A 27,785-nucleotide genomic window follows, 5' to 3' on the forward strand; every position below is an offset into this window, starting at 1 on the left:
ACTGCACGGGCCAGGAGTAAGGGCTGATCAAGGTGTGAACACTGCAGATGGTGGAAAGAAGGGGATTTGTCAAGAAGCACGGTGGGCTTGAATTACAGGAGATGAGGGGGAGGAGGGAGTGAGGCGGAGAAGGCTCCCAGGTTGCTGAGTGTTAGCTGGTTGGTTCGGAGGGGAAATTGATGGCTTGGTATTTGGCAAACCGCGGTCTTAGGTTGAAGAGTGGCCAGAGCAGTGTTAATGACAGGTGAGTCATGGGGCGCTCCCCTTGCCTTGCCGGCAGCCACTGCCTGGGGTTCCCCAGACTGCAGACCCCACGAGGCAACCTGAGTCTCCTGATTCAGCTTCAGATTCCCAGGGCGAGGCCTCACCCTCAATTACGGCGTGCCTTCGGGCATGTGCGCAGGTATGAATTGAGGTGCCTGATTCACACGCGTCGCCCCTGGGTTCGCCTCGCAGCCCACGGGGCCAGAGCAGGCGCGTCCAGATGCTCCTGGGGGCGCGGGCGCCCTGGGACGCCAGGCGGGCGCCGGCTGAGGAAGACCCTGCGGGGGTTTGTGTCCCGGAAGAAGCTGTGAGCCGCTTTTCTCTCAACCCGAGGTAGGGCGGGGCAGGGCGCGCCCCCAAGCTTTCGCTTGGAAAGCAGGTTTCCATCACACCCCTGGGCTCGGACCCAGAATCACAGTTGAGGTCCGAGAATTTGATTCATTCAGGTGTAAACCTCGCCCACTTCTGCTCAGTTTCCTGAATTCTGCTGACGGCAGCTCACTCTTTCTTTCGCCTTTGTGTAGCTGAGGTGAACCGAGGCCGACACCGCCCTCGGTGGCCTCCGGGCCTGGCCTCTCTGACCCTCCAGTCCTGGGCGCAGCCCCACGCCAGAGCGGGCCCAGCGGGGCTTGGAGAGGCGCGGGGCCCCCGCGCGATTGGCCCAAGCGGTCCCTCCAGCCCCCAGGTGCGGGAGGCCAAGCGCGGGAGACCGGCGGGGGCCCGGCCCACCCCTCCCGCGGGCTCCCAGCGAGGATGCCCGGGCGCGCGCGGGCCCGTCTGGGCCGGGGAGGCGGGCGCGCGCCGGAGGGCGGGGTTCGGGGCGGGGCCTCCGAGGCGGGGCGGGGCCTCGGCGGCGGGGCGGGGCAGGCGGCACGGAGGGGACCGGCGGCCGGGGCGAGAGCGCGCCCAGCCCGCCGAGATGCCCGCGCGCGCCGGACGCCTCCTCCCGCCGCGGCCTCGGGCCCTGGCCCCGGCCATGCCGCCGCCGCCGCCGCCGCTGCTGTTGCTGCTGCTGCTGCTGCTGCTGGACGCCGGCGGCGGGCGGGGGGGCGCCCGGGCCCAGGAGCCGGGGGCGGCGGCGGCGGCGGACGGGACCCCCGCGGCCGGAGGTGGGGACGGGCAGGACCCGCACGCCAAGCACCTGTACACGGCCGACATGTTCGCGCACGGCATCCAGAGCGCCGCGCACTTCGTCATGTTCTTCGCGCCCTGGTAACTGGCCGCGCCGCCCGTCCGGGGCTCCGCGGGCGCTGGTCGGGCCGGGGCTGGCGCGGGGGGCGCGGGCTCGCGCTCTGGGGCGCCCGGCGAGGGGCTGGGGGGCCTTGGCGCCTGGGGGCGCCGGGGGCGGCGCGGGCCGGGCGCTCGCCGCTGACGTGGCGCAGGGGCCGGGACCAAGCGAGAGGGGGCGGTCCCCGAGGGCCGAACCGGAAAAGGCCGGCGCTCGGGCTCCTTCGCCCCGTCCCCCGGTCCCGGCACCGGGGGGTCGGGGCAGGGGTCGTTGTCCATCGGGGCCGCTGGGAGCCCGGAACCCGCCCGTCCCGCGTCCCCCAGCCCCGAACTAATGCGCAGGTCGGAGGCAGCGGCCTGCGGCTCGGCCGGTACCCGAAGGCCACGTGCGGCCGCGCGGACACCCGGGGTCCGGGGTGTACACGTGGACTTCCTGTCCCGTGCGCTCGCCGCAGCGCGGACGCGGGCCTGGGGGTTTAATTGAAACTTAGGGACTCCCAGGCTCTGCGTTCGCGAGGTGGGATGGGTTGGTCCGGACATTAGAGGGTTTCCACTCTTCTCCCGGGAATCGGGGTGCCGAGCGGAGGCTGGGGGCCTCTCTGCAGCTCCGGGGGCGCAGCGAGCTGTGCTCCAGGTGACAGGAGCTACTGACCCCCGACCCAAGGCTGTCCTTGGGCGCGCGCTCCCCTCCGCTTTCTTTGGGCCTGGCCATCTGGGAAGTTTGAGGTGGGAAAAGGCACAGGGGTTGAACAGACAGCCCCCCACCCCGCCCCCACCATGGTTCCCGGATGGGGGCTTTGCTGTGAGCCTCGGTGCCGACCCCAGAGACTCTTGCCCTGCGAGTCGTCCAAGAGAGCGACTTCCGGCGCTGACATGAGCAGAGGGACCGAGGGCCTTCTCCCAGGGCCTAGCTGTCCGCTGAGGGGGGTCCTCTGTGGGCGGCGCAGCCAGCCGGTCTATGGCCCAGGCCTCTGCAGGCTTCACTGCAGAATTTGGCATTCTTGCGCAGAGCCAAGAGACTCCTTGAGATAAGGGGAAGGGATGCAAAAAGGGTTAGGAAGAAGATGCCCAAGAAAAGCCGCCTGTTGAGAAAATGTGTCGGCAGAAGTTGGAGGAAACTTTCCCCCCATATTCAGGTTATTACTGCATTTCAGTTCCTTTGGAGTTACATCGACACTTTTGGTCGGGCTCAGACTTGTCATTTACTAACTGTATTTATGGGATAGCTTGTGTTTCAAGAACCAAAGGAGGGGAATTTTTAGAACCCAGTGGTATAGAAATGTAAAGTAATGGTTGTGGATACTTTATTTGTGGAGGGTGTTCTCAGAGTAGCTGTTGGAGTTAAATATGCTACTTAACTGAAGTCTGCTTCTGTGGAATAAATCTGCCCCTGGGTTTATTTATTTATTCATTTTTAAAGAAAGACTGACATGTAGACATCGTAGGTCCCCGCAGTGTCAGTGGAGTTTTGGATTTGGAGTCTCTGTAATGCTCACCATCTAGTCCTGGCCTGAGTGACGGAGAGGACTAGTACATTCCTGTTTCATTGTGTGTGGCTTACAGAGTTTTAGGTGGATGCTCCCAGAAAAAGTAACTTTTAAAGTTTTTGTTTGCTTTCTCATAGTCTGCTAGGAAATATTTACACAGATGTGTGGGTTTCTGTGACAGCATTTAACAGACTTTAAGAGCAGATGGCACCCCACTCCAGTACTCTTGCCTGGAAAATCCCATGGAGAGAGGAGCTTGGTGGGCTGCAGTCCATGGGGTCGCTAACAGTCGGACACGACTGAGCGACTTCACTTTAACTTTTCACTTTCATGCATTGGAGAAGGAAATGGCAACCCACTCCAGTGTTCTTGCCTGGAGAATCCCAGAGACAGGGGAGCCTGGTGGGCTGCCATCTTTGGGGTCGCACAGAGTCGGACACGACTGAGGTGACTTAGCAGCAGCAGCAGCAGCAAGAGCAGATTGGAGTTCAGCTAGGGTACACTGGGCTGCCCCTGGTCTCTCTGCATTTCAGTCTCTGGAATGTTGATTGCCCACGCGGGATTCGGGGGCAGGAGCCAATGGTAGCCTTGACCCTGTGCCTGCGCTCTGAGCCTAGTGGCGGCAGGGCTGTCCTGCGGTAAGTGGTGCGCCAGCGTCAGGTCATGTATGGCCACTTTTCAGGTCCCATTGAATCTGGTGACAACAAGGTCAAGGTTGGGGCCGCTGCCTCAAAAGGGCCAGGTGGATTTGCTGTGTTATTGACCACAAACTGCCTCAATGCAGCTGCAGTCTGAGTTTTTGTGCTGTAGCCCCAAGGGTCCAAAACCAGAGTGCCGACTGTGAGGTACCCGTGGAACCATTGCTAGGAAGTTGCTAAGCACTTGGTACATATCTCGGGCATCCAGTTGTAGAAAGGAAGATGAGTGTCTTCTTAGCACTTGTACCACATCTACTTAAATCTGACGGTGGTTTTCCCTCACAGTTATCTTCCAGAAAAGGATTCATATTGTATTTGAGTCTGTTATCAAGCAGGATTCTCTTCTCTGGCCTAGAAGGTGTTGCTTAGGGGAAACAGGCTTGCTTAAAGCAAGGTCTTCTAATGCGGCCTTTAGATGCTTCCTGGTGAGATCATGTCAAAAAAGAAAAGAGGCAAGGGGATTTAACACTGATTTTATGGAGAAACTGCTTTGAGGATGAACTCAGAAGTGCTGGGTGTTCTGACAGCACTCTAAAAAGCGCTACAGCAAGGAGTTCCGTCGCAGAGATCAGGAATTCACTCACCAGGAGAAGGGGGAGCAGACCATGTCCTCCAACGTAGTGAGAGTGCACCTGGGCCTGAGATCCAGGTTTCATTGTCAGAAGTATGGCCCTGACAGCTGACAGTTAAAGAGGGTCATCCGCCATATGACTCAGAAAGATTTGGTGATGGGGAAGAGACTGATGCTGTCAAGAAATGGGACAAGTAAAAGCAATCATTTTAAGTTAGCATATTGTTTTAAATGATAGATGATTTTAAAATATGTCATTAAATTCTTAAAGTGAATATTGTAAGTGTCCATTTGAGCATGTCACATTTAGAAGTTTTGGGTGGCCACAAGCTTTTTTTTTTTTTTTAATCTTCTCACTGGCGAGAATGCAGAACGGATTTCATTCTGAGGCTGGTTTGTATTTGGAGAGAGTGGGTTACATGGTGGAGAAGACCTGACCCTAAAGGGACCATGGCAGCGAGAAGGGCGGAGCTGCGGAGGAGGAGCGAGGGGGCTCTCCGGACCCCCCAGAGAGGGAAGAGAGGGAACACCGGCCAGCTTGGGAGTCCGGGCTGACTTCCTGGAGGAAGTGACGCCCAAGCCGAACAAGTAGTGATCGGCTGGGTGGGCTTAGGAAGGGTCAGAGGAAGGCATGCTCACTCCCAGGGCCCGGCCGAGATAGGTCGCTTGCAGGAAACCTGGAAATGTGTCCAGCAGGGCCCAGCAGTGGGGGCGGCCCAGGAAGCAAGGCAGGTGGATAGAGGTCAGCTGGGGCCAAGTTGAAAGGCATCGGGCGCCGCGCCTCGCTGAGAACGTTGCCGGGACTCTCGGGAGGTTCCGCAGCCGCGGTGGGCTGGTCGGCTGCGTCTCCGCTGCGGTGTGAGCAAGGGTAGGATCGGAGCGCCCCGCTACCGTAGGCGATGGCTGGCTGAGGAGCTGGGCTGGGCCCCCTCTGCCCCCGCGCTTAGCACGCTTCTTACCGCCCCCTTGTTGCAGGTGTGGGCACTGCCAGCGGCTGCAGCCAACCTGGAACGACCTGGGAGACAAGTATAACAGCATGGAGGATGCCAAGGTGTACGTGGCCAAGGTGGACTGCACGGCGGACTCGGAGGTGTGCTCCGCCCAGGGCGTGCGCGGGTACCCCACGTGAGTGCCGGGCGCGGGTGCCCCACGTGAGTGCCGGGTGTGCGCGGGGACCGCACGTGAGTGCCGGGCGCGGGTACCCCACGTGAGTGCCGGGCGCGGGTGCCCCACGTGAGTGCCGGGCGCGGGTACCCCACGTGAGTGCCGGGCGCGGGTGCCCCACGTGAGTGCCGGGTGCGCGCGGGGACCGCACGTGAGTGACGGGCGCGCGCCCTGCACCCTCCAGGTGTTGGTGTTTCGCCAACCACCTCGGGCCAAACGAAGTGCAAGTTACGGTTTTGGCAACTTCTTAGTAGTTCTGAGAAGGGAGGCGATGCCAGCTTGGAGCCGGCAGGCTCTGTTGTTAGGGAGGGTTTATATGTGCGCTGTGTGTTAGATGCTTTTTTGTACTTTGTTTGGAAAAAGGCTTCAATTAACTGAGTTTTCCTTTTTATATAATTAAGAACGTGTCTGCCAGACAAAAATGGTATTATTCTCCCTTAGATCTTGTCACATCTGATGCTCCAGTGAACACTGACTGTCAGGACTTTTTGTCTGAATTTTTGGCCACTCTGTTAATTTTTTTTCTGTTTTGTAAGATTCGGGGTCTCTGTGGCTGTGCACAGGCTCTCCTCTGGTTGCGATGAGCAGGGGCCACTCTCTGCTTGTGGGCCCAGGCCTCTCGCTGCGCTGGCTTCTCTCTGCGGGCACAGGCTCTCCCCGTTCGGGCCTCAGTAATTGCAGCTCTAGGCTAGAGTCCAGGCTCAGTAGTTGGGGCACACCCGCTGTATCTGCACCAAGGCACGTAGGAGCCTCCTGGACCGGGAATCGAACTGGTGTCTCTTGCATTACTGCGAGGCAGAGTCTTCACCCCTAGACCATCAGGGGAGCCCCGTCATGCTATTAATTCTTTAGTCTCTTTTCTAGAGTTATTCCCCATGTGACCAGCACAAGGGCCGTTTTTGTTGGAAAGAAAGCACAGTCATTCTGACAAGTGAGACTCTCTTTCCTTGGCAGTTAAAGTAGATTTAAGAACGGAAGTTGAAACTGGCTAAATGAACAGAAGAGGGGCTTGATGGAGCTGGCTTAGTCTGCAGGCTGTGGGAGCACCGAGGTGCTGCTCCGCGGGTCTGGAGGCCTATTTCTCTGCGCCCCACTCAAGGTGACTCGACTTGCCAGCTCTGCATCGCTCTGTTGCCCTAGTGGGCTTAGGCCCATCCCTGATTGGCCCTCCTTGGATGGAGTATTCATTCCAGAAACAGACCTCATGGCCAGAGAGGCGGCATCTTGTCTGAAGACAGCAGCCCCTTCCGGACTCTGCATTCGATGTTGGGGTGAAGGGTACATCTTCAAAAAGGGGAAGATGCCCTTTCCAAAAGGCTGGGGGAGGGGTCGGGCACTGCAGGTCCCAACATGTTTGTTCAAACTGATGAATGAAGTTGATCCTGTATGAGACCCGAGCTGATCTTCAAGCCCGAGAGGCCGTATGGAAGGTGGCTGGTGCTCTGAGCTGGAACCTGGACACCACGGTTTGGACCCTGCCTCCGCCGTTCACTTCCTGCAGCTCTGGCAACGGTTCTCAGCCTCGAGTGTGAAGTCGGATGCTGGCATCCCCCCCCCCCCGCACTGGTGTGTGCAGCCACCAGTCTGAACGTGCCCAATTCATGCTAAGGTTTCCCCCAACATTCGGAGATTTGGCATTTCCATAAAGGGCTCTGGGACTCTTGATCTTTGGTGACTGCTTGCTGATCTGGGCACGGTAACTCAAGCCTGTATCAGATCAGAGCACTAGAGACAGAATTTCCTGCCGTACGTACGTGCCTGTTGGTATCATTGTCCTGTGCGTCACTGCGTTGCCTTTAAAGTAAACTCCACTGTAGATGAAGAGCACCCCGGAGAAGCAGCCAGCGCCCTGTGGAGCCAGTTCCCTGTTGAGGGCTTGTGACTTCCAGGGGCAGGAGCTGCAGATGGTTGGTGTCCACTCTTGAACATCTGGCTGTGTGTGGCCGTGTGCACCGTAAACCAGTGACAGGGCTGAGCAGGCGTGGGTTGGGGGTGTCGGAGAGGGAGGGGAGGGTGCTCCTCTCAGCTCTCTGGGAGCACCATCAGTGACTCCACAGATGCTGTTCACAGATAACAAAACATCCACGCTGGAGCAGGCATCTTGATTTGGTTTTTAGAAGATGTGATCTCTCCAAGAAAACCAGACCCTGCTTTAGAGTTGTTAAAGAGAACTACCAGCTCCCACTGCACGGTTTGGGAAGGAGCCCTGTGACCATCACAGCCACCACCAGATTCTTTTCACAGAATGCAGGAGGTGGGGGCGTGCTGCATAAAATGCAGGGGCCTTAGGGCCTTCATAGGTTGACCTGTGTGGGCTTCTGGAGGCGTTTTGAGGCCTGGATCAGATGATGCTGAGATGCTGGGTTGGGGGTGGGGGTTGGTCAGCACATTAGTGTTTGTGTCCTCCCTTCGTGGCACCTTTAATGGGGGTAAAGGATTGGAGAGGGAGGGAGTTCGGGTTCCCAGGTCCCTAGAGAAGGCTGCCTGTGCTCGGGAAGCTGTTTCGAGATCTTCCTGTTGAGCCATTAAAGCATCTTTGTCATCTGGGAAAAAGTTAGCAGGGGCAGAGCTGAAGGAGGTCTCTAGGGCTGCCACGCAGAGTGCCCCAAAAAGAACAGAGAGGCAAACCGTCATGGTCCCGGGGCCAGAAGCCAGAAACCAAGGCTCTGAAAGCCCCTGGAGATCCTCCTTGCCTCTTCCTGGCTCCAGCAATCTTTGATGTTCCTTGACTTGGAGAAGCACCACACCAGTCCTCCTCCTTAACACAGCCTTCTCCTGTGTGCCTGCCGTCTCTCTGTCTAAATTTCCCTTTTTATACAGTCATCAGTCATATTGGCTTAGAAAGAAAGTGAAATTTGCCTAGCTGTGTTCGACTCTTGGCAACCTCATGGACTGTACAGCCCATGGAGTTCTCCAGGCCAGAATACTGAGTGGGGAGCCTTTCCCTTCTCCAGGAGTCTTCCCAACCCAGGGATCAAACCCAGGTCTCCTGCATTGTAGGCAGATTATCAGCTGAGCCACAAGGGAAGCCCAGGAATACTGAGTGGGTAGCCTATCCCTTTTCCAGGGGATCTTCTGACTCAGGAATCGAACTGGGGTCTGCATTATAGGCAGATTCTTTACCAACTAAGCTGTCAGGGAAACATCATATTGGCTTAGGGCCCACCCTACTGACCGCATTTTAACTTGATTGCTTCCATGCAAATCCTGTTTCTAATTCAGGTCACAGTCTGTGGTAGCATGGGTCAGGACTTCCGGCAGATCTCCTGTTAGTCACCTCATAACACCATCCCATCTATGGTGATAGGACATCATCTTGCTGTTTTCCAGAGAGCCCTGTCAGTGGGGATTGTCTCCCCTGCAGTTTCCTTGCGAGAGAGAAAGTTCACCAGGAAAACAAGTGCCCACGGTGCAGGTTCGGCAGCAGCAGAAAGGTTTGGGGCTGTCCTTGGGGCTTGAACCCGCCTGCTCTCCACCATCGCCTGCCTCTCCATCCATGGTGAAAATGAAGTCAGATGCCCCGTCAGGGAAGCTTGTCTCTCCCCAGGGTCTGTGAACTTCTCCAGGACTTCTCCAGAATCGCAGACTTGGGCAGCTTAGAAAGGTTTTTAATCCAGCAGCAGAAAGAGATTTTTAAAAACCAGTTTCATTTCAACCAGTGTATACCGAGTGAGGAAAAATGAACAGATGAGGCTCTCATGCATTTAGCCTTAGCAAAGAAACGAGAGGTGGAAACGAGAGCAACGCCTGGTTCCTTCTAACGCCCTGAGGAGCAACTCATTTCCATCCTGAAGCGCTCTGTTGGAGGGAGGCGCCTGGCCGAGAGGGAGGCTTGGAAGACGGGTCGCCCCGGTCCTCCATGAGCGCGGCGCACATCTCCAGAGCATCTCAAGGGGGTGGGCGCCGGTGGTCACAGGTGTGAGGGCAGGTCGAGTCGCTTGAAATGTTAAACTTCATGAAGGAAGGGACACACTGGCCAGGTCTAGTTAGATTGTGGGTTTTGTCATGGTTATAAAAGTGTAAGCTGCCAGGGAAGGGGAGAGATACTCTTGGAGTCACATCGAGGTATCCCCTAGCCCATCACAGGATCTGAGCTTCTGGGTGAGGTTGGTAAGCCCATTCTCACTTGAATGCCTTCTGCAGCCAGTGTGTTGGTTTTCTTGTTTGGTGTGAAGCTTCAAATTAAGACCTTTGTGGGGTTAGCTATCCAAACACACACTTCTGATTTCTGCATATCTTAACTTCTTATATTCTGATGCTGCACATTGGGCATCTCCTAACAAAATCCACATACATGCCAGGAAGCATTGGGGGGTGTTTAGATGGGTAGGCTTGCCCCCAAATGCGAGTCTGTGTTGCTCTGTTTTCAGTAGCCATGTTTCCCCTTCCGTCCCTGACCCCTTCTATTCTGTCAGTGGAAGAATTATTCGCTCCCCTCCCTTCATATCTGACGCCTTCTGTTGCGTTCCATCGGGAGCACACTGTCCCGTCGCCAGGCAGTGACCCAGCGTTTGGACCTGCTCGTCTCAGGCTCTGATGATGTCTTCTGTTGTTGTTTCGTCGCTCGGCCACACCTGACTCTTCTTTGCGACCCCATGGACTGTAGCCCACCAGGCTCCTCTGTCCATGAGGTTTCCCAGGCAAGAATGCTGGAGCGGGTTGCCATTTTCTCCTCCAGGGGATCTTTGCGACCCAGGGATTGAACCTGCGTCTCTTGAATTGGCGCTCGATTTCTTTGCCACTGAGCCAGGTGATATCCCCGCACCCCTCCAAAGGCAGAACTCTGTGTTCCATCTGCAGACGCCTTTAGAGGTTCGTGTGTGTGGAAAATAGAAGAGAGTCCTTTTCTGGGGACAAGTGAACAGGCTGTTATCAACCAAAGACAGGGTTGTGCTTGAAGTTGGAAACCTGAACTCTCATTGTAGTTGGATAGTCACGCCTTGTGAAAATTGAGTAGCTGACAGGAAATAGCCAGGAAATAAATTCACTGCAGAACAGTGCAGTTTCCACGACAGTTCTAGATTGTTCTTCAAAATGCAGAACATAAAAACGACTGAAGCCGGGAAAGGGCAGCGGATACGAGGCAGGGGAGCCTGGGGAACCCTTGCCCAAGTCCTTGGGTCTGTGGGGCCCAGCCCGACATGTTCACCTTGGTTTTGTGTTTCAAGAATAACATGAGAAACTTTTTAAAGTTGAGGATTAAGTGAATATGCCACCTCCTCGAACACTGCTTTTCTTTTTTTTCCAAGCGATATCAGAGAGGGGCAGGAGTGAGCTGGCTGCAGCCCGCCGACACCCCGTTTTTATGATTGCTTCGCTAAATGAGTTTATTCTTTGCTCGGAGCAATTTGAAGTGCTTTAAAATCCACTCCGTCTAATCCTCTGTTACTCTTTCAGCTTGAAGTTCTTCAAGCCTGGCCAAGAAGCTGTGAAGTACCAGGGTCCCCGGGATTTCCAGGCCCTGGAGAAATGGATGCTGCAGACACTGAGCGAGGAGCCCCCTGTGAGTGCACACACGGCCACCCTCTTTCTTCCTGTGTTTGAGGGGCAGTAAAGAGGCTAGATTAGCTACCATCTTAAAGCAACTTTTTAGAACTCAGTGATATCATAGGTAAAGATTCACTTTGGTGGTGTTGCAATTTTTAAAAATTCTGATAAAATACACTGTAAAATTTACCCTCTTAACTATTTTCCAGTGTGCAAGTCAGTGGTATTAAATACATTCATAATGTGGTGCAACCATCCACCCACAGAAATTTTCCATTTTCCCAAGTGGAAACCCAGGCTTCCCAGGTGGCTCAGTGGTAAAGAACCCGCCTGCCAAGCAGGAGACATGGGTTTGATCCCTGGGTTGAGAAAAATCCCCTGGAGGACATGGCAACCCACTCCAGTATTCTTGCCTGGAGAATCCCATGGACAGGAGAGCCTGGTGGGCTACAGTTCATGGGGCTGCAAAAGAGTCGGACAGGACTGAGCAAATGGACAATAAGCAGAAACCTTGTTCCTATTAAACACTAACTGTCCCAGCCCCTGGCACCCGTCACCCTATATTCTGTCTCTATGAATTTGAGTACTCTCTAAGTACCTTACTGGGAAAAGATGACGTTTTAGAAAGCTTTTTATTATGGAAATGTTCAAACCTGCACAGAAGTAGGGAGAAGAGTCTAGTGAGTGGCGGGCAGAGTGCAGTGGAGATGGTCCTGTGTGTCCACCTCTGGCCCCAGCAGAGCCAACAGTTTGGTCTTCCGGTCTTCCCACTCCTTGTTTGGCTGCGGTCAGGGTTGTCGGTAACTGTTTCAGAACGCAGCCCACAGAAGCGCACTTAACTCCTTTTTAACATACCCTCCATTCCCGTCTCACACATCATTCAAATCACGCTGATTCCTCAGCACCAGAGATGGACTTGCGGCCTCCTGGGGGCCAGGCCTCTGCTGGGGCGTCCAGTCCAGCTCAGCCCAACCCCCTGAGCCCAGCTCCCCCCTCCACAACCTCCCGCTCCCCCCACTGCCTTGGGCTGTACCCCCAGTGTGAATCTGCTTTGCTTCTCAGCCCCACGGCCCTAGTGGCGTTGCTGATGACAGAACTTAATACCCTGAACTCTGGGTGTCTTGATGGCCACTACTCCCTACTCTGAGGACATAATTGTGGAAACTGATTTCTGAGGCCTGTTGTTTTTTAATTGAAGTGTAGTGACTTACAGTGTTGTGTTGCTGAGATGTTTTTTAAAGACATAGTTATGTGTAGCATTCCTGAGAAAAATCCTTAGTCCTCAGTCCTCCAGTGGACGGTAGGCATCTTCATCTTGTCATAAATCGTGACGACCTCGAGCCCTCCACACAGTGTCCCTTCGTGCGCGCTGCTTTCTGGTAGTGCTGAGGGCCCGGGCCCACAGAGGCCGAGCTGGGCCTGGATGGGAGCAGAGAGGTGGCCAGTGTGCCTGCTGCATGCTTCTGATGAGGCAGGAGAGCATCCCCTGGCCTGGAGCTCATCTGGGCAGCTGCAGGGGTCTTCTGCTGTCCCCTTCCAGGGTGTCCGTGTGGTCCTTCAGCTCTCCCCTACATTCTGGGTAGAGGTCAGAGCCAATCAGAAACCTAGCTGCTTCCCAAGTACTGCTTTTATCTCACATTTTAAAAGGTCTCAGGGGGTTTGCTCTCTGGGTTGGGAAGATCCCCTGGAGAAGGAAATGGCAACCCACCCCAGTAGTCTTGCCTGGGAAATCCCGTGGACAGAGGAGCCTGGCGGGCTATGGTCCATGGGGTTGCAGAGTCGGACAGGACTGAGCGCCACCACCCAGAACTGTGTGCTGAAGACCACTGGCATACAGTGTTGAGTAAGTGTTGACCAGAGCTGTGTCTAATTTTAGGTAACAGGGAAACCACAAACCCCTCAGAGTAAATTTGCATCTTTGTCACGACAAGAAAGCAGCAGGTGTAACTTTCACGTAGATTTAAAACTTAAAGGTGGTGGTGTTTTTTTTTTTTGGTTGTTTTTTTGGTGTTCTCTGGAGGGGGGAGGAAGCCAGTTTTAAAGGAGCGCTCATAGTCTCCAAAAACATTTAAAGTAAGTTTTTCACCAAAAAGCCAGTCTTCTGTATTCAGGAAGCCATCAGCCAGGGTCAGGATGGCAGAAAGCCGTCATCTCCCCAGCCGACACCCCTTTCAGGGTGGAGCCCAGAGCACGGGCTGGGGACGGTGCGAGGCTCAGCGTTGCCCACCTCAGGGCCTGTCCTGGGGGCATGGCCACATGGACCCCACCCCGGACCTCAGTCACCCCCCCCTGCCATATCTTGGCTTCTCAGAGCTGTGGGCATCTCAGGTAATTGCTGGAAATGATGATAGGGGGGCTTATTACAGAAAAATTCAAGTCTTCAGACTTCATATTACAAACCAAAATTTTTCTCCATGTGAATTTTGCTTTATATTTTAAGTGAAAGCATTTAAAAAAAACTTCTATGAAAGTGTTGGTCTCTTAGTCGTGTCCGACGTGTTACACCTCCATGGACTGTAGCCTGCCTCTGTCCCTGGAATTCTCCAGGCAGGAATACTGGAGTGGGTTGCCATTTCCTCTCCAGGCGATCTTCCCGACCCAGGGTTTGAACCTGAGTCTCTGCATTGCAGGCAGATTCTTTGCCATCTGAACCACCAGGGAAGCCCTTCTGTATTTATACTTAAATAATATATACATTTTCCTATTTAAACAGGATAAATTTAGGGTATTACCACATTATTATGATAATATATTAAAGTCAGGGAAAATCTGCCATTTCTTAACCTTCTCCAATTTTTATATTTCCATGTTTCTTTCTGTATTTTTTCCTTAAGTAGAGTCATCATCCCATAGACATGGTTCATTTCATTAATGATCTTTTTATTTAGTTGAACATCTTTACAGCGATCATATTTTATCTTCTGGATATGCCAGAATTTTCCTGTCACTTTTTCCTGTCATTGGCTATTCAGGTTGATAATTTTTCTCTCATCAGAAACGCTATCTTTGAGAAGGACTTCTCCCCCTACTTTGGCGTGAGTTTTTAGAATATAGATCCAAACGTAACGTTGCAAGGCAAAAAATAAAAAAGCCAGACCCCTTTTCGAGCTCCTGTTGAGTAGTGCCGAGCTAACAAACGTCTTTATTTTCGGCCGTGCCAGGTCTCCGCTGCTGCGCGGGCTCTCCTCTGGCTGAGGCGCGGGAGTTCGCTCCGGTTCCGGGGCACAGGCTGCTCGCTGCAGGCGGCTCTGGCTGCGGAGCCTGGCTCTGGGGCGCACACTCAGTAGCTGTGGCTCCCGGGCTTAGTTGCTCCTGTGCATGTGGGATCTTTCCAGACCAGAGATCAAACCCGTTTCCTGCATTGGCAGGTGGACTCTTGACCCCTAGACTGCCAGGGAAGCCCCAGGTTGCTTTCTTAAGACGCTTAAGCCCACGTTGTGCGCAGCGTGGGGACGGTACCCATTCTATGATACCCTGTGAAGTTCCTGTAATGATCAGTTATCTTTACCTGCCATGGAACAAGGACCAAAGACGTGCTCCTTTGGTGCCACAAACGGGCGTTTTACCACTGCAGGCCCTTTGAACATCTTATACACAGCGACATCGTCTCCTCTTTCACTTTGTTGGAACTCACTGACTGTCCCTTAGCCATCACTCTCTCAGACACCCTTCTCTGTGGGTCCTTAGCACTTGATGCAAACGTAGTGTGAAAGTCAAGCCGGCAGCCAAAAGATTCATGCTGCTGTTGTTCAGTTGCTCAGTTGTGTCCGATTCTTTTTGACCCAGTGAACTGCAGCACGCCAGCCTTCCCTGTCCTTCACCAGCTCCCAGAGCTCGCTCAGACTCATGTCCATTGAGTCAGTGATGCCATCCAACCATCTCATCCTGTTGTTCTTTTCTCCTCCTTCCTTCAATCTTTCTCAACATCAGGGTCTTTTCTAATGAGTCAGCTCTTCGCATCAGGTGGCCAAAGTATTGGAGCTTCAGCATCAGTCCTTCCAGTGAATATTCAGGACTGCTTTCCTTTAGGATTGGCTGGTTGGATATCCTTGCCGTCCAAGGGACTCTTAAGAGTCTTCTCCAACACCACAGTTCAGAAGCATCAATTCTTCGGTGCTTAGCCTTTTTCATGGTCCTACTCTCATATCCATATACTACTGGAAAAACCATAGTTTTGACTATACAGATTTTTGTCCGCAAAGTAATGTCTCTGCTTTTTAATATGCTCTCTAGGTTTGTCAAAGCTTTGCTTCCAAAGTGCAAGCGTCTTTTAATTTCCTGGCTGCAGTTGTCATTATTCAGTGATTTTGGAGCCCAAGAAAATAAAGTCTGTCACTGTTTCCCCATCCATTTTCTATGAAGTGATGGGACCGGATGCCATGATCTTAGTTTTTTGAATGTTTAGTTTTAAGCCAGCTTTTTCACTCTCCTCTTTTACCTTCATCAAGAGGCTCTTTAGTTCTTTGCTTTCTGCCATAAGGGGGTTGTCATTTGCAATCTGAGGTTATTGATATTTCTCCTGGCAACCTTGATTCCAGCTTGTACTTCATCCAGCCCAGCATTTCTCCTGGTGTACTCTGCATGTAAGTTAAATAAGCAGGGTGACAATATACAGCCTTGACGTACTCCTTTCCCAGTTTGGAATGAGTCCGTTGTTCCATGTCCAGTTCTAACTATACAGATTTCTCAGGAGGCTGGTAAGGTGGTCTGGTATTCCCATCTCTTTAAGAAGTTCATTGTGATCTACACAGTCAAAGGTTTAGCATTGTCAACGAAGCGGAAGTAGAAAACTTCATGCTGCTTTAGTTACAACCCTGCCCAGCTTTGAGCTCTCAGCATTTTGAAAGCTTCAAATGACTTAACTTGGATATTCATTTTAATAGAAATACGAGCCCCTAGATAAGAACTGAATAATAGACACCCCGTGTCTGTAGGACAGTCGTGTCTCAGTGACCATCTCTCTTCCTCTGCTTGCTCTGGTTGGAGACCACAGACGTGCTGGCCTAAGAGAAAATGGAGATGTCTGGAATGGTGTGGTTTGGGGGTTAGCAGTTAGCTGTCACACTGGGTCTGCTCAGGTGCTGGAGAAGCGCCTTTTTAAAAGCCACTTCTTGTCTCTTCACTGTTTCTGTCCAAAGCTTAGTCCCGTGAATTACATACTTAAAGGCGCAGCCCACAGCCCACGTTTGCCCTGTGGTTTTTCTCTCTGAGGCCTTTCATCCGTCCAGATTTCCCTCTTGTCACCTTTTTTCTTTTATCAGCTCTTCAGAGTTTCAGCTTCCTTCCCAGACTTTCTTACTGCTGCTGCGCATACAGGCTGGCTGGGTCTGCCTGCTGTCTGCTTTGTCCCCTGTGTCCCTCGGTGCCGCTCGCTGCTGTGCTCTGCCAGCCGACCCAGGTCTCGTCTCCAAGAACCCAACAGGGTGCTGGCTTAAGGCGGCCCATCCTTCAGTTTGCTCTGTTGGATTGGGTTTGAGGGCAGTAAAGGACAGGTTTGTGGGTGGGGGGTGCTGGTTGTCACCTGGCTGCCCTGGAGCATCAGTCCGACAGCAGTTGCCAAGGGGCCTCTTGCCCCGATTAAGTTGCTTCCTGCCTGGAGCCCCCTTCGACACAGCAGCATCCCCCGGAGGCTGGGGCAGGGGCGGGGGGGGGGGGGGGGGTGGTGGCGGCAGAAGGTTCCATACAGAAGTCGTGATGGGCTCCATGGTGCCTCGACACACGCCCGCAGTGACTCTTGTTCCGTCTCCCCCATCAGACTCCAGAGCCCCCGGTGGAGCCGCCCCGCACCCCCGAGCTCAAGCAGGGACTGTATGAGCTCTCAGCCGGCAACTTCGAGCTGCACGTGGCTCAAGGTAGGCGTGCGTGCGTGCATGTTTGCGTGACTAGGGGTGGGGCCGCAACCCTGGGGGCAGGGCGTGCCTGGGGTCCGACCTCCCGGGTGGCCAGGGCTTGTCTTCTCGCAGCTCGAGGGCTCGGAGGCCACTGCATGGGTGGTGTTTGTCCAGGGTTTCTCTCGTGCAGCCCCGCCGACTCCTGTGTCTAGCGCTCTTCCTCTCGGAGAGGACACGTCTCCATCTGATGGAGAGGCTGGTTCTGGTGCCAGGCTGAAGCCTCGGATGTGCGAAGCGCACACGGGACTGGGTGCACTCATCTAATTTGTGCACAAGCTGGACCCGCGCCCTTGGATGATGAGGTGTTTATTTCTGTTAGTGTTAATCATGTGCTTACTGACCTGAGGCAGAAACAAAGGTTTCTCGTACCTGTTTGAAGCAGAATTTAGTTGGGACCGTTACAACACATGAATCAGGATAGGTGCTCTTTACCCTTAAGCTACTGTTTTGATACAACATCTTAGTCTCCTGGGACTTCTTGGTGGCTCAGACGGTAAAGCGTCTGTGTACAATGCGGGAGACCTGGGTTCAATCCCTGGGTCGGGAAGATCTCCTGGAGAAAGCCATGGCACCCCACTCCAGTACTCTTGTCTGGAAAATCCCATGGACGGAGGAGCCTGGTGGGCTACAGTCTATGGGGTCAAGAGTCAGATGTGACTGAGCGACTTCACTTTCACTTTCTTAGTCTCCTAAACGTCAGTGACCGGAGTACAGTTTCTTAAGTTAATAATGTGTGTAAGACCTCCCTGCACACGCTCAGAAGCGTCAGCTCAGCAGTGAAGGGCTCGAACGTGAATCCAGCCAGCAGGCTGACCTCCGCTCTCAGATGCTGTCGTGGAGAGAGATCCTCCGTGCAACTCGAGGCAGGACCGTTCTGAAAAAGGGCTTAAAATTGTGTCTGGCCTTGTGGGTCCTGCCTGCTGGGAGTGAAAACCCACCCCCTCCAAGGCTGGAATCACTTGTTGTGATGCCTGCAAGCTATGTTCCATTTTTAATTAGAGGTCATTATTGGTACCGATGCTCTGGGAGTGGACCTTCAGGGTTTCTGTTCTCCGGGAGTCATTTTGAGGCGGGCTGGGACTCCCTGTAGGACGTGTTACCAGAACCACCCAAAGCGCAGCCCGACCCCCTGAGCGGGTCACCCTCCGAGGGGCGGAGTCCATGGGTCTGCTGGGAAAGTGGTGCCCGCCCGCCCTTACCCCACTCCTGCACCTGCTGTCTCCACCTCACAGCTCAGGGCAGTGACGGGCCTGTCTGGGGAGACAGGGTTCCAGCCTTACAGACCAGCTACTTTTATATATAGCTTTTGTTTTTCTTTAAAGAACTGAGGTATAGTTGATAGGAAACATTGACTGTCGAAGCAAGTTTCCCCCTAGGTCCCTCCGACCCCTCACTGCTGCACTGACCAGATGCCCCCTGGGCATCGCCCGGCCAGCTTGACTCGGAGCCTGGGCCCCCATCAGCGCTGCTGGTTGCTTCTCTCCCTGCCTGCAGCCTGACGCGGGCTGCTCACAGCCTGACACCTTTCTTTGCCCTAGGCTGGTCGAGGTCGAAGAGCCCAGGTAAAAGTCTTCAGTGTCTCAGTCATGATGTGGTTTACTTCCTAGCCAAGAGAGTGATACTCAAGTGTTTGTTTTTTTTTTAATCTTCTATTTTATCGTGAAATAAAACCCGGATACAGAAAGCAGTGTAGGGGCAGTGAATGGTCGTAAAGCAGTCAGCCCGTAGCCACCGTCCAGCTCACATCCCAGCTCCTCTCCTGTCCGCTTCCTTCTCTCCCCCGAGGAGCCCTGCTTGACCGTGCAGAACCACTGCTCACTTTCCTTTCTGGTTCGTCACCCGAGCGAGCCCTCCAGCACGGTAGTTAAGGCTGGTATCTCTCTCCTGTTTTAAATATTGCTCTCCTAAGTCTCCTTCAGTCTGTTCCCTCAGCATCTCTTTCTCCCTTGCCTTCTGTTTGCCGAGCACACAGTCTGACCTGCACGTTCCCCTCAGTGGGGACTCGTCGTATTTCTAGGCTGTGGAATACAGCCTCCCTGTCCCTGGGCCCTCGTGTCTCTATTCCACGTGAGCTGGCAGTTGGATCTAGGGCCGTTTTCACTGTGTTTGATGTTTCGAGGGGTGTGAGCACGGCTGCATGGCTGGGCAGTCTCTGATGTCAGCAGCCTCTCCCATCACCATGCTGGTCCATAATTCACCAGGGATGCCAGCCAGCACCACTGCTGAAATGACAGCATCCCTTCTTCATTTCTTTTCAGCAAGAGGTGACTGGCCTTTGTTTATCACTCCGTTATCCGGAGTGCAGTTCATCTCAGGAAAGACAGGCTATACAAGCGCCCGTTTCTTCCCCTTTATTGCCAGTTTTCCAAATAATGAGTTGGTTCCCTGGTGTCCTTCAGAGGTGAAAAATTCCTTTGTAAGGATGGTCATGAACTCAGAGATAGAGACGTATCTGATGGGGAGTCACTTCCTACCAGCTGAAGGGTTCATCCTGAGCTGAGCTTTGCAGGAAGACGGAGCTGTGACGCGCCTGCTCTGTCTGTCTGTGTGGGCAGCTGTGAATCACTCTCTCCCTGTCCCTGCCTTCTCCCCCTGAAGGAGACCACTTCATCAAGTTCTTTGCCCCATGGTGTGGTCACTGCAAAGCTCTGGCTCCGACCTGGGAGCAGCTGGCTCTGGGCCTTGAACATTCCGAAACTGTCAAGATTGGCAAGGTGAGTGAGTGTCCCTGTTGAACTGGAGATAGACTGCCTTTGGCTGGATTAATTAGCCGAGTAGCCCATTATTAATTCTGTGTGTGTAGTCACAAACTTGATTTATTGATTCTGTTTAGTGTGCCACTTGATAATTCATTTCACCTTCACAGATGGCAACCTGGTTTCAAGAGTGCTGGCTTTTCTACATTCTAGAGATTAAAATTAGGGCTTTGGCTCCTTGGTTGATTTTGAAGCAGTGGCCGGTTCTGGACTGGCAGCCCCAGAGGCCTTTCTGCCAAGACCTGGGATGGAGCCGTAGAGAGTGTTCACTGGACACCCTCGGAGACCATCCACACTGGGTCTCACCCAGGAGCTGGTTCCTAAAGGACCTCGGCTACATGCAAGACCCACCTGAAGTTAGCTCCACCCACTCACCCTGCTGCCTGGAATCCTTTCCTGCTTCACGTGGGGAAGCCAGAAGTGGTGCCTAACCACCGGGTTTTCTAGAAATATCTAGGGCAGCTTCTGGATCTTCAAGCACTTGTAATCTCATCCGTCCCCCAGCACCCACCAGACACCCCTGCCTGCATTGCTTTTTATCAAAACCTCCTCCTCTGCTTCGCCGGGGACTGATTTGCATACAGACTCGGAGCCATGTGTCCGGTAGTTAATAAGAGGGTCTGCCCAGTACAGGGAAGTGCCAAACGCACAAACCTGGGGTTCAGACAGATGTGGCCAGCCTCCTCAAGCAGCTCCCCACCCGTCTCCAACTCTGCAAAACCAGGACGAGATCTGACTGACGTGGGTGACAGTGAAGCGCTGAGCACAGACCGGGGCTCAGAGCAAACGCCTCGGAAGTTAGAGTGTCGTTAAAGGAAGTTTTCACTGTTGCCTGTTAAAGACTTAGACTTTTTTTTTTTTCAGTTTTGTCTTTTTATTATAGTCCAAATACTCCTATTTAAAACTGATGCCTTTTTCCCCCTTGATCTTAAAACTCTGTAAGCTTGAACCGGAGAAGACATTTTTCCCATCCAAGTACTAACCTGGCCCTACCCTGCTTAGCTTTCGAGATGAGACAAGATCAGGCGTGTTGAGGGTGGTCTGGCTGAAGACCTGAGAAGACATTTCTCAGCTCACTTTGTGGCTGGCAGGGGGTGACTCTGTCCCTAGCAGCAGGCCATCCCCTCTCCAGGCGTCAGGGTAGGGTCCCTTTTTCCACCTGTTAACTTGCTCAGGGTAAACGATCGCTTCCTAAAAGCTGGCATTTTTAAGTGAGTGAAAATAAATCACATCTCTGAAGTTCATCTTGTTCCCCTGCCCCCTCCAGTCAGGGGCAGCTGAGCAGCGCTTGGGAAAGGTCTCTCCAGAATCTGCAGACACTGCAGAGACGCTGCCCTTGGGGGACTTGAGTAGTTTTCTTTCTGAAAAAAGTGCTGAGTATCCGACAGACAGCTGGTCAGGAAGGCCCTCGGAGAAACTGAGTGGGCGTGCGGTCTCTCTCTCCAGGTGGACTGCACGCAGCACTATGAACTCTGCTCAGGAAACCAGGTCCGCGGTTATCCTACGCTCCTCTGGTTCCGAGACGGCAAAAAGGTATGTCTTCAGGTCTCCGTGTGGAGACAAGAGGTGTGTCTTTGCCCCAGCTGAGCTGTCGAGTGGGTTAACTGGGCACGGCAACCCACTCCAGTGTCCTAGCCTGGAGAATCCCCGTGGATAGAGGAGCCTGGTGGGCTGCAGTCCGTGCGACCGCAAGGAGTCGGACACGACTGAGTGACTGAGCTCAGCACAGCTGCCAGCACAGGCGGTTTGGGCTCTGGCTTAAAGGGACACGCGTCATGGGACGAGGGGCTCGTGGTCCCCTGGTGACATCTGGCGGTTGAGAGGCACCATCCTGTGTTGACACGTGGCGTTGCAGGCTCAGGCTTGTTTCTTTAGAACAAGCTGGATCCACGTTCCACTCTGCTGCTCTGGCCCCGACCTCTGAGGGGGGTCAGTGTCCGCTCCATCCCTGCCCAATGGACCATGCCCAGACCCGATGACCCTCGGTTCCCCTGAAGGAAGGCCCTGTCAAGCTCTCTGCCCAGAGCAGAGCTCGGGTTGATCATTTATGCTTTGCCTTGACATTTGAGCAGCGGACACCACTGGCCGGGACCCCCAGAGGGAGCCGCCTGAAGGCAGGGGTCCCAGGCAGGCAGCGGGAGGGCCCACAGGGCTGACGTGTCCCTGTGCCCCGACAGGTGGACCAGTACAAGGGCAAGCGGGACCTGGACTCGCTGAGGGAGTACGTGGAGGCGCAGCTGCAGAGTGCAGGGCATGCCGCCCCGGAGCCCGCCCAGCCCTCGGAGGCCCCAGCGCTGGCCGCCGAGCCCGCGGCCGACCAGGTGGGTGCCTGCCCGGGACAGTGTGGGAAGGCCCACGGTCCACGTTTTGACACAACCTCATCGCCTGCTTTTACGTGCTCGTAGGGGTTTCTCTCTCAAAAAGCCTTGAACAGGTGTGAGACAAGGGCTCTGAAAGCATGTGTCCCCGTTTCTGGAGCATTCTTCCCTTGGGTTCAGTCATCGCTGCCCTTGTGTCAGCGAACAGCTGAGGGGCGAGTGGGTATTTGCTAGAGGGGCTACCCCGACAGGCGGGGGTCAGCCGGCCGTGTTCAGGACGGCCCGTGGCGGCCAGCGGGCAGGCAGGGCGAGGAGGACAAGGGCGCCGTGTGGAGCGGAGAAGAGGCGGCCACTGCGCTGGGGAAGGCCTTGTCGGCCCGCCAAGGGTCTTAGGTCTGTAGGGAGCCTGTGGCGGGCTTGGAGCAGAAGGGGACGTGAAGAAAGCTGCCTGGCTGTAGCCCGTGTGCAAGAGACAGGAAAGGGTTTTGTTGAGATGGGCGGCATTGGGCCCCCGCGGCCGAGGCGAGTCCAGCTCCACCAGCCCATCGAGGTGGATGGTGGGGAGCCTGGCCAGGGACGCCGGGCGGGCACTGGGGCGTCCAGGGGATGGTGCACCGAGCTCAGGGTGGGAGGAGGAGGGGAGCGGTTTTTAGGGCTGGGTAGGGGCTGTGTTCGCGGCAACAGGTCAGTGTGTGCGTCTGAAGCCGCAGCCGGATGTCTGTTTCCTGAGATGAGTCGGTCCCATGTCTGCAGCTTTGCGTAGAAGCTGAAGCCGGGGGTAGGAATGAGGCTACTCGGGGAATCAGAATTGTGTTTGCTCAGCTAGGAACCGTAAGGTGTGGTTGTCAGTTTAGTTCCTAAGTGGAATCCTTGTGTTGCTGATTCAGTCCACACGGCCCGTGGGGTTCTTCCCCAGGACGGGGCACCTTGGTCCTGGGGGGGACGCCCTCCCTGTCCCCCAGTGACCCTCCAGCCTGTGTTCATGGGGCAGTTGTGACTGGTTGGAGCCACCACGCCCCAAGGCCAGGCATCCGTTCTTGGAAAAGCCAGCGGCCACTTACCCCTCTGCCCCACGTGGAGCTATGGTGGGCCTCCCCTGCCCTCAGCGGGAACCTCAGCGCCTGGGGACTGCGTGGATGTTGGTTAAACACTGACGTTTTGGTTTAAGAAGTAAACAAGTGACTTGGTAGTTACGGACCCCGTGTCGGGGAGTGTGTGTTGCAGCAGTTGTAAAGGTCATCCCAGATCCAGCCTAATTACGTACCGTGATGCTTTCATCAAGCCCAGACCGTTTCTATTTAAACTCACCTTTTCCACCATTAAGTGGATCTTTCGGGGAGTGTGGTCACCTCTCTGGACAGAAAGGTGGCAGGTCCTCCCAGGCGCTGGCACCGGGACTCGGCGCCGGACTCGAGGGGGCGGCTGGGGCACTGCAGTCACGTGACGCAGTGTGTGCCCTTGCCCCACGTGAGGATGGGACATCCACTTTTGGAGGAGCGGATACAGTTCTGTAAAGAACCATCCCGACGGAAGCGCTTTAGAGCAGACTGCCTCGCTGCCCCTTTGCCCTGAATTCTCCGGAGTTGAGACTGAACAGTTTTCACATTAACTTTGAATTTTAAGATGGAAAGTAGCCTGTTTATGTGTAAAACACATCCGTGCCTATGCTCCTCTAGGGTCCTTAGAGAAGAAAATCTCTTTCTGCGAATCCACAGATGAGAGCAGTAGAATCAGCGAGAAAAGCAACGTGTGTGCAGACTTCAGGGAGGCCAGGCGGTTTGGACTTGGGTCAGTGTTTGGGGCTCCAGGCCCGCGCGGTGCAGACCCGGGCGTGGCCCGCCCATCCGCCCGGCATCTCCTGGGCTCTGGACCCTGGGACCTGTGACTGGTTGCTGATGTTTGTGAAAAGTGAGTTGTGTGGGTGTGTGTGTAGCCTTGGAGCACAGAGTGCAGCATTTTAAAGGAGTCTGACTGGTATTTCCGGCATCCCGGAACCTGACCCACACTTGTATCTGCAGTGTTTGAGTCGCGGCTTTCTCCCCTAAGGGCACCGTGTTGGCGCTGACAGAAAGGAACTTCGATGAGGCCGTCGCGGAAGGCGTAACCTTCGTCAAGTTTTACGCGCCATGGTAAGTGGCTGTTGGGTCAGACGCTGCTGTCGCCATGCCCTCAAGGCACATCCTGACTCCTCGCTCGCGCCGAGCCTCCAGACTCGGTGTTGGGCGCATGCCACACTCGCGGAGTCGTGCTTTCGGGGAGGACGTGTTACCGCTGGGCTCCCGCACTCAGGTAGGCGGAAGTTGGGCGGAGGAGGAGGTGCAAGCTCAGTCTGCTCTGGAGAAAACACTGAACCAGAAGACTGTCACCACAGCCAGCGTCACGTGGGAGCTGTGTGGGATCTGGGTGCTCTTCCACACAGATGGCCCTTTCGGTTCAGCACCGTGAACTTCCTGACACAGCTTTGCCCCTCCGTCTCGGGGTGTTAGAGGGGAACTGACGGGAGCTCGGGTTGCCGCTGGAGCCGTGCGGCCTGTCAGTCAGCTGCGCTGCCTTTGGGGACCGGAGCAGAGGTGGGGGCTGCTCCAGACCAAGGCACCGGAGGCGGCGGGTTTGGGCTGTGCCTCGCACCTGTCACCTGAAAGCCCCTTAGAGCTCTGGAACCCAGTTTCCTTAGCTGTGAAACGGGAGGAGAGCTTTGTCTTGAAACAGCCCATTTGGAAAAACGTGGAGGAGAATGTAGGATGCTCTTTCTAAACACAAACAAGTAAGGTCGCCATGGGTCACTTCTGGTCCTTGGTTTCATTCCAGGTGCTCATGAGTAACAGCTACAAAGCTGAGGAGCTTGACTTGGAATTGTCCCATTCTTCTTAAAGAGCAGAAACACGAGGAAATAATGCGTTCAAAACTGTTAGGTGTTTTCAGTGTTTTTGGCAACCTGAAGCTGTGTGGACCAAGTATGAGGGGGGAGCAGCTCGTAGAGGGGAAGGTGGGCTGGAACGAGGCGCAGTGCCTCAAGGAAGTTTCGAATTGTCTTAAACATCTGAGACCATAAGAAATCTACCCTGCTTTTGGCGTTCAAGTGATTTTTAAAAAAGGGTCTCGTTTCCTGCTCATGGTACACTTATAAACGAGGGAGCCCGCAGTTTACCACAGAGAAGGTTTCCCAGGTCAATATCGTTCTCAGACCGTGTTGCGTCTGTCCGGTTATCTGAACATCTCAGGTTTAGATTCGGGGATGGGGGCGGGAGAGGAGGAGGGCTGACGTTTACAAGCTCAGGCGCAGGAGGCCATCTGGGCAGTGGCGCGTGGGTGAGCGGACCCAGCGCCTCAGCGGCACCGTCATGTTCTGTCCCCAGGTGCGGGCACTGCAAGGACCTGGCCCCGACCTGGGAGGACCTCTCCAAGAAGGAATTCCCCGGCTTGGCGGAGGTCACCATCGCCGAGGTGGACTGCACTGCTGAACGGAACCTCTGCAGCAAGTACTCGGTGGGTCCGCGTGGCCGGAGCCTCCTGGGCACAGAATGGGGGGTGGGGGGGTTCCCAGGGGGACTGTGATGAGGTGGTGTGGCCTCATCCAAGGTCACTCACGATGCCCTCCTCCTCTCAACAAAGTGTTTGTGTCCTTTTGAGAGTCTTGAGATTTTTTCCTTTCTCATTTGAAAAGCAAAAAGAGCTGCTCTCCCAAAAGAAAGGCTTTCCTCCGTGAGTGCACATGATTCTGTGGTGCTGGGTGGGGGGTGAAGCTTCCCCACCTGGCGGGAGGCTGGCGGTAGCCGAGACTCAGAGCTGGAGGGCAGGACCCCGCCTGCAGGACCATTCTTGTTGGCCGAACAGCTGGCGTGTCGCCTTCCCCGTAAACACCTGAGGAGCTTGCTTTTCAGACACGAGGCGGCGCTCCATACAGGAAGTGTTTGATCCCTACACTTCCCCGCTGGGAGGGCTGCACCAGCAGGCTAGGTGCGTGGCTTGGCTTCATGCAGCTGTTGCCTTCTTTCCGAGCTGTTAGCACCATTGAATAGCCTAGAACACTTGCAATTTCTGCTTTTGAACCTGTGTTGTTTTCTTAAAACATTTCTGAGGCCTCTGGAGTTTATTAGAAGAGATAATAGCACAAACATCATCTGCTTACTAGAAGACGGTGTGTCTGTTTTCAAGAGAAAAGAGGTGAGGCGTAGTGGACAGGTGTGTGTCCGTGAGGCTCTCGCTTCTCAGTGTGGCCTCGGGGCACCTGCACGTCACCCGGGAGCTTGTCGGGAGTGCAGCCTCTCAGGCCCCCACCAGCCACACCAGCTCCCCAGGGCTGGTGTGAAAGTCCAAGACGCCACTTCAGGGTGAAGTGCCTCCTCAATGCTAATATTAAAAGTGTTTCGTTTGGGTTTGAAAAGTGAAATAGAGCCCCAAGGCTCTGCTTTCTGCAGCCTCGGGTATTTTGCTGAGGGTCTGTGCGCTCTGAAAATCTAGCTGCAGGCTTCCTTGGGCTCAACTCAAGGATCTTTTCTGATTTTACTCTGTGCATGAATTGGGCTGTTTTTTAAGCTTTTCTTTTCTTTTTTTAAGGTACGAGGCTATCCCACACTGCTGCTTTTCCGTGGAGGAGAAAAGGTCGGCGAGCACAGCGGGAGCCGCGACCTGGATTCCTTGCACCGCTTCGTCCTGCGTCAGGCGAAGGACGAGCTGTGAGCCCGGCGGGGCGCCGTCCCTCGGCCGCTCCCCGCTTCCCCGCAGCGGTGACTCAGAGATCCGAATGTACTAAACTCGTGCTGTCTTCTCCATGTGTGTTTTTAAACCAACACACCCTACAGATTCTTAAGTTTCTCTAAGTAAATGTGTAACTCACGATCCATTTGCAAACTAAATATTTTCGGTGGCGACCTACCATCCATTCCCCCCTTTAACCTGCTCTTGGTGAAATCGAAATGGTTTGAGACTAAAATAGTCGAGGAAAACCCAACTGCCAGACTACTTTTGGCTCCCGAGTGATTCTGGTGACAGCATCATCCAAAGCGTTGTTTTCAAAGGGCCCACGAGTCCTAGCAAGGCGGCCTTGCCGTGTGGCCCTGTTGAGTTGCTTTGATCATATGACTTGTTCATACGTGGCTGGTCCATAGCTTGGAGCAGATTTAACACACAAATCCCCGATGCCTGTGGAAGAGCCACTTTTCCAGCCCCTCCTGGACCTCCTGTCTCTGTGGGTGCCTCTCACGGAGGGTGGCGCCCGACACGTGCCTGAGTAAGGTGGTGCCGCTGCCATAGCCTTGTGTGGGTGTTGACACTTGACCGATTGCTTGTTACTGTTCAAGGAATACTTCTGTCTCTCCTGCAAGATTTCATTAGGGAGTGTGAAGCCAGAGTCCCTGTGAACGTCAGGATTTGATGTCTCTCGTGGAAACTGTGGACGTAGGAAGTGCCACATGGCTCGTCGCGACGCTTCTAAGAACTCCTAGGAAGGTTCTGAATGTCTCTGCCTCCCAGAAGGGGGCAGGAGGACTGCAGGAACTCTCCCAGGTCGGGTGTCAGGGACCTGGGACATCCCGCGGCCCCGCAGCAGAGCCCAGACTGGAAGCAGCAGCAGGTGGCGGCGCACGCCCTGTTTGGTCTGCCTCCGGGAGGCCGCCGGTCTCCTGTGTGCAGAGGGGATCGACTCCGCCTCCAGACCAAGGCAGGCAGGGTTGCCTGCTATGTCCCTGGTGTCCTGATTCACGCCATCCTGGGTTATGAAGCCTTTATACCGACGCCCTTGGAAATCAGCTGCCGTAGGCCTAGGCTCCCTCAAGGTCTGTAACCTGTACGTCCTTCAGCATCAGTCAGTCCTCGAGGTAACACCCTTCGCCCCACCGCCCTTGCTCAGGCGACGTGGCCGCTTAGAAACGAGACCCCGTCCACTGTCTGCGGCAGACGAAACAGCAGGATCCCGGCTAGCCT

The 27,785-nt window shown here is 54.6% G+C and overlaps 1 protein-coding gene across 2 annotated transcripts; it reads left to right on the forward strand.

Annotated features, from left to right (window-relative positions):
- Positions 1 to 1,172: 1,172 nt before the first annotated feature.
- Positions 1,173 to 26,702, forward strand: TXNDC5 (thioredoxin domain containing 5). 2 transcript variants are annotated; one of them, XM_042237039.2, is made up of 10 exons: positions 1,173 to 1,476; positions 5,223 to 5,372; positions 10,809 to 10,914; positions 16,654 to 16,750; positions 19,388 to 19,503; positions 20,992 to 21,078; positions 21,723 to 21,866; positions 23,910 to 23,992; positions 25,220 to 25,349; positions 26,421 to 26,702. In XM_042237039.2, the coding sequence occupies exons 1-10, from the start codon at positions 1,184 to 1,186 to the stop codon at positions 26,541 to 26,543; spliced, it is 1,329 nt and encodes a 442-aa protein (XP_042092973.1). In that variant the 5' UTR covers positions 1,173 to 1,183; the 3' UTR covers positions 26,544 to 26,702. The 2 variants fall into 2 exon arrangements, with proteins under 2 accessions (XP_042092973.1, XP_060259768.1); XM_060403785.1 differs by lacking the exon at positions 1,173 to 1,476 and adding an exon at positions 1,940 to 2,627.
- The last annotated feature ends 1,083 nt before the right edge of the window (positions 26,703 to 27,785 follow it).

The sequence above is a fragment of the Ovis aries genome, chromosome 20 (assembly GCF_016772045.2).
Source record: "Ovis aries strain OAR_USU_Benz2616 breed Rambouillet chromosome 20, ARS-UI_Ramb_v3.0, whole genome shotgun sequence".
Lineage (NCBI taxonomy): Eukaryota > Metazoa > Chordata > Mammalia > Artiodactyla > Bovidae > Ovis > Ovis aries.

Excerpts from the sequence above, each read along its gene's own strand:
- TXNDC5 (XM_042237039.2), top strand. The coding sequence starts at position 1,184 with ATGCCCGCGCGCGCCGGACGCCTCCTCCCGCCGCGGCCTCGGGCCCTG. Across the intron at positions 16,751-19,387 it reads CGAGCTGCACGTGGCTCAAG|GAGACCACTTCATCAAGTTC; the intron begins GTAGGCGTGCGT and ends CTCCCCCTGAAG. Across the intron at positions 21,079-21,722 it reads GGTTCCGAGACGGCAAAAAG|GTGGACCAGTACAAGGGCAA; the intron begins GTATGTCTTCAG and ends GTGCCCCGACAG.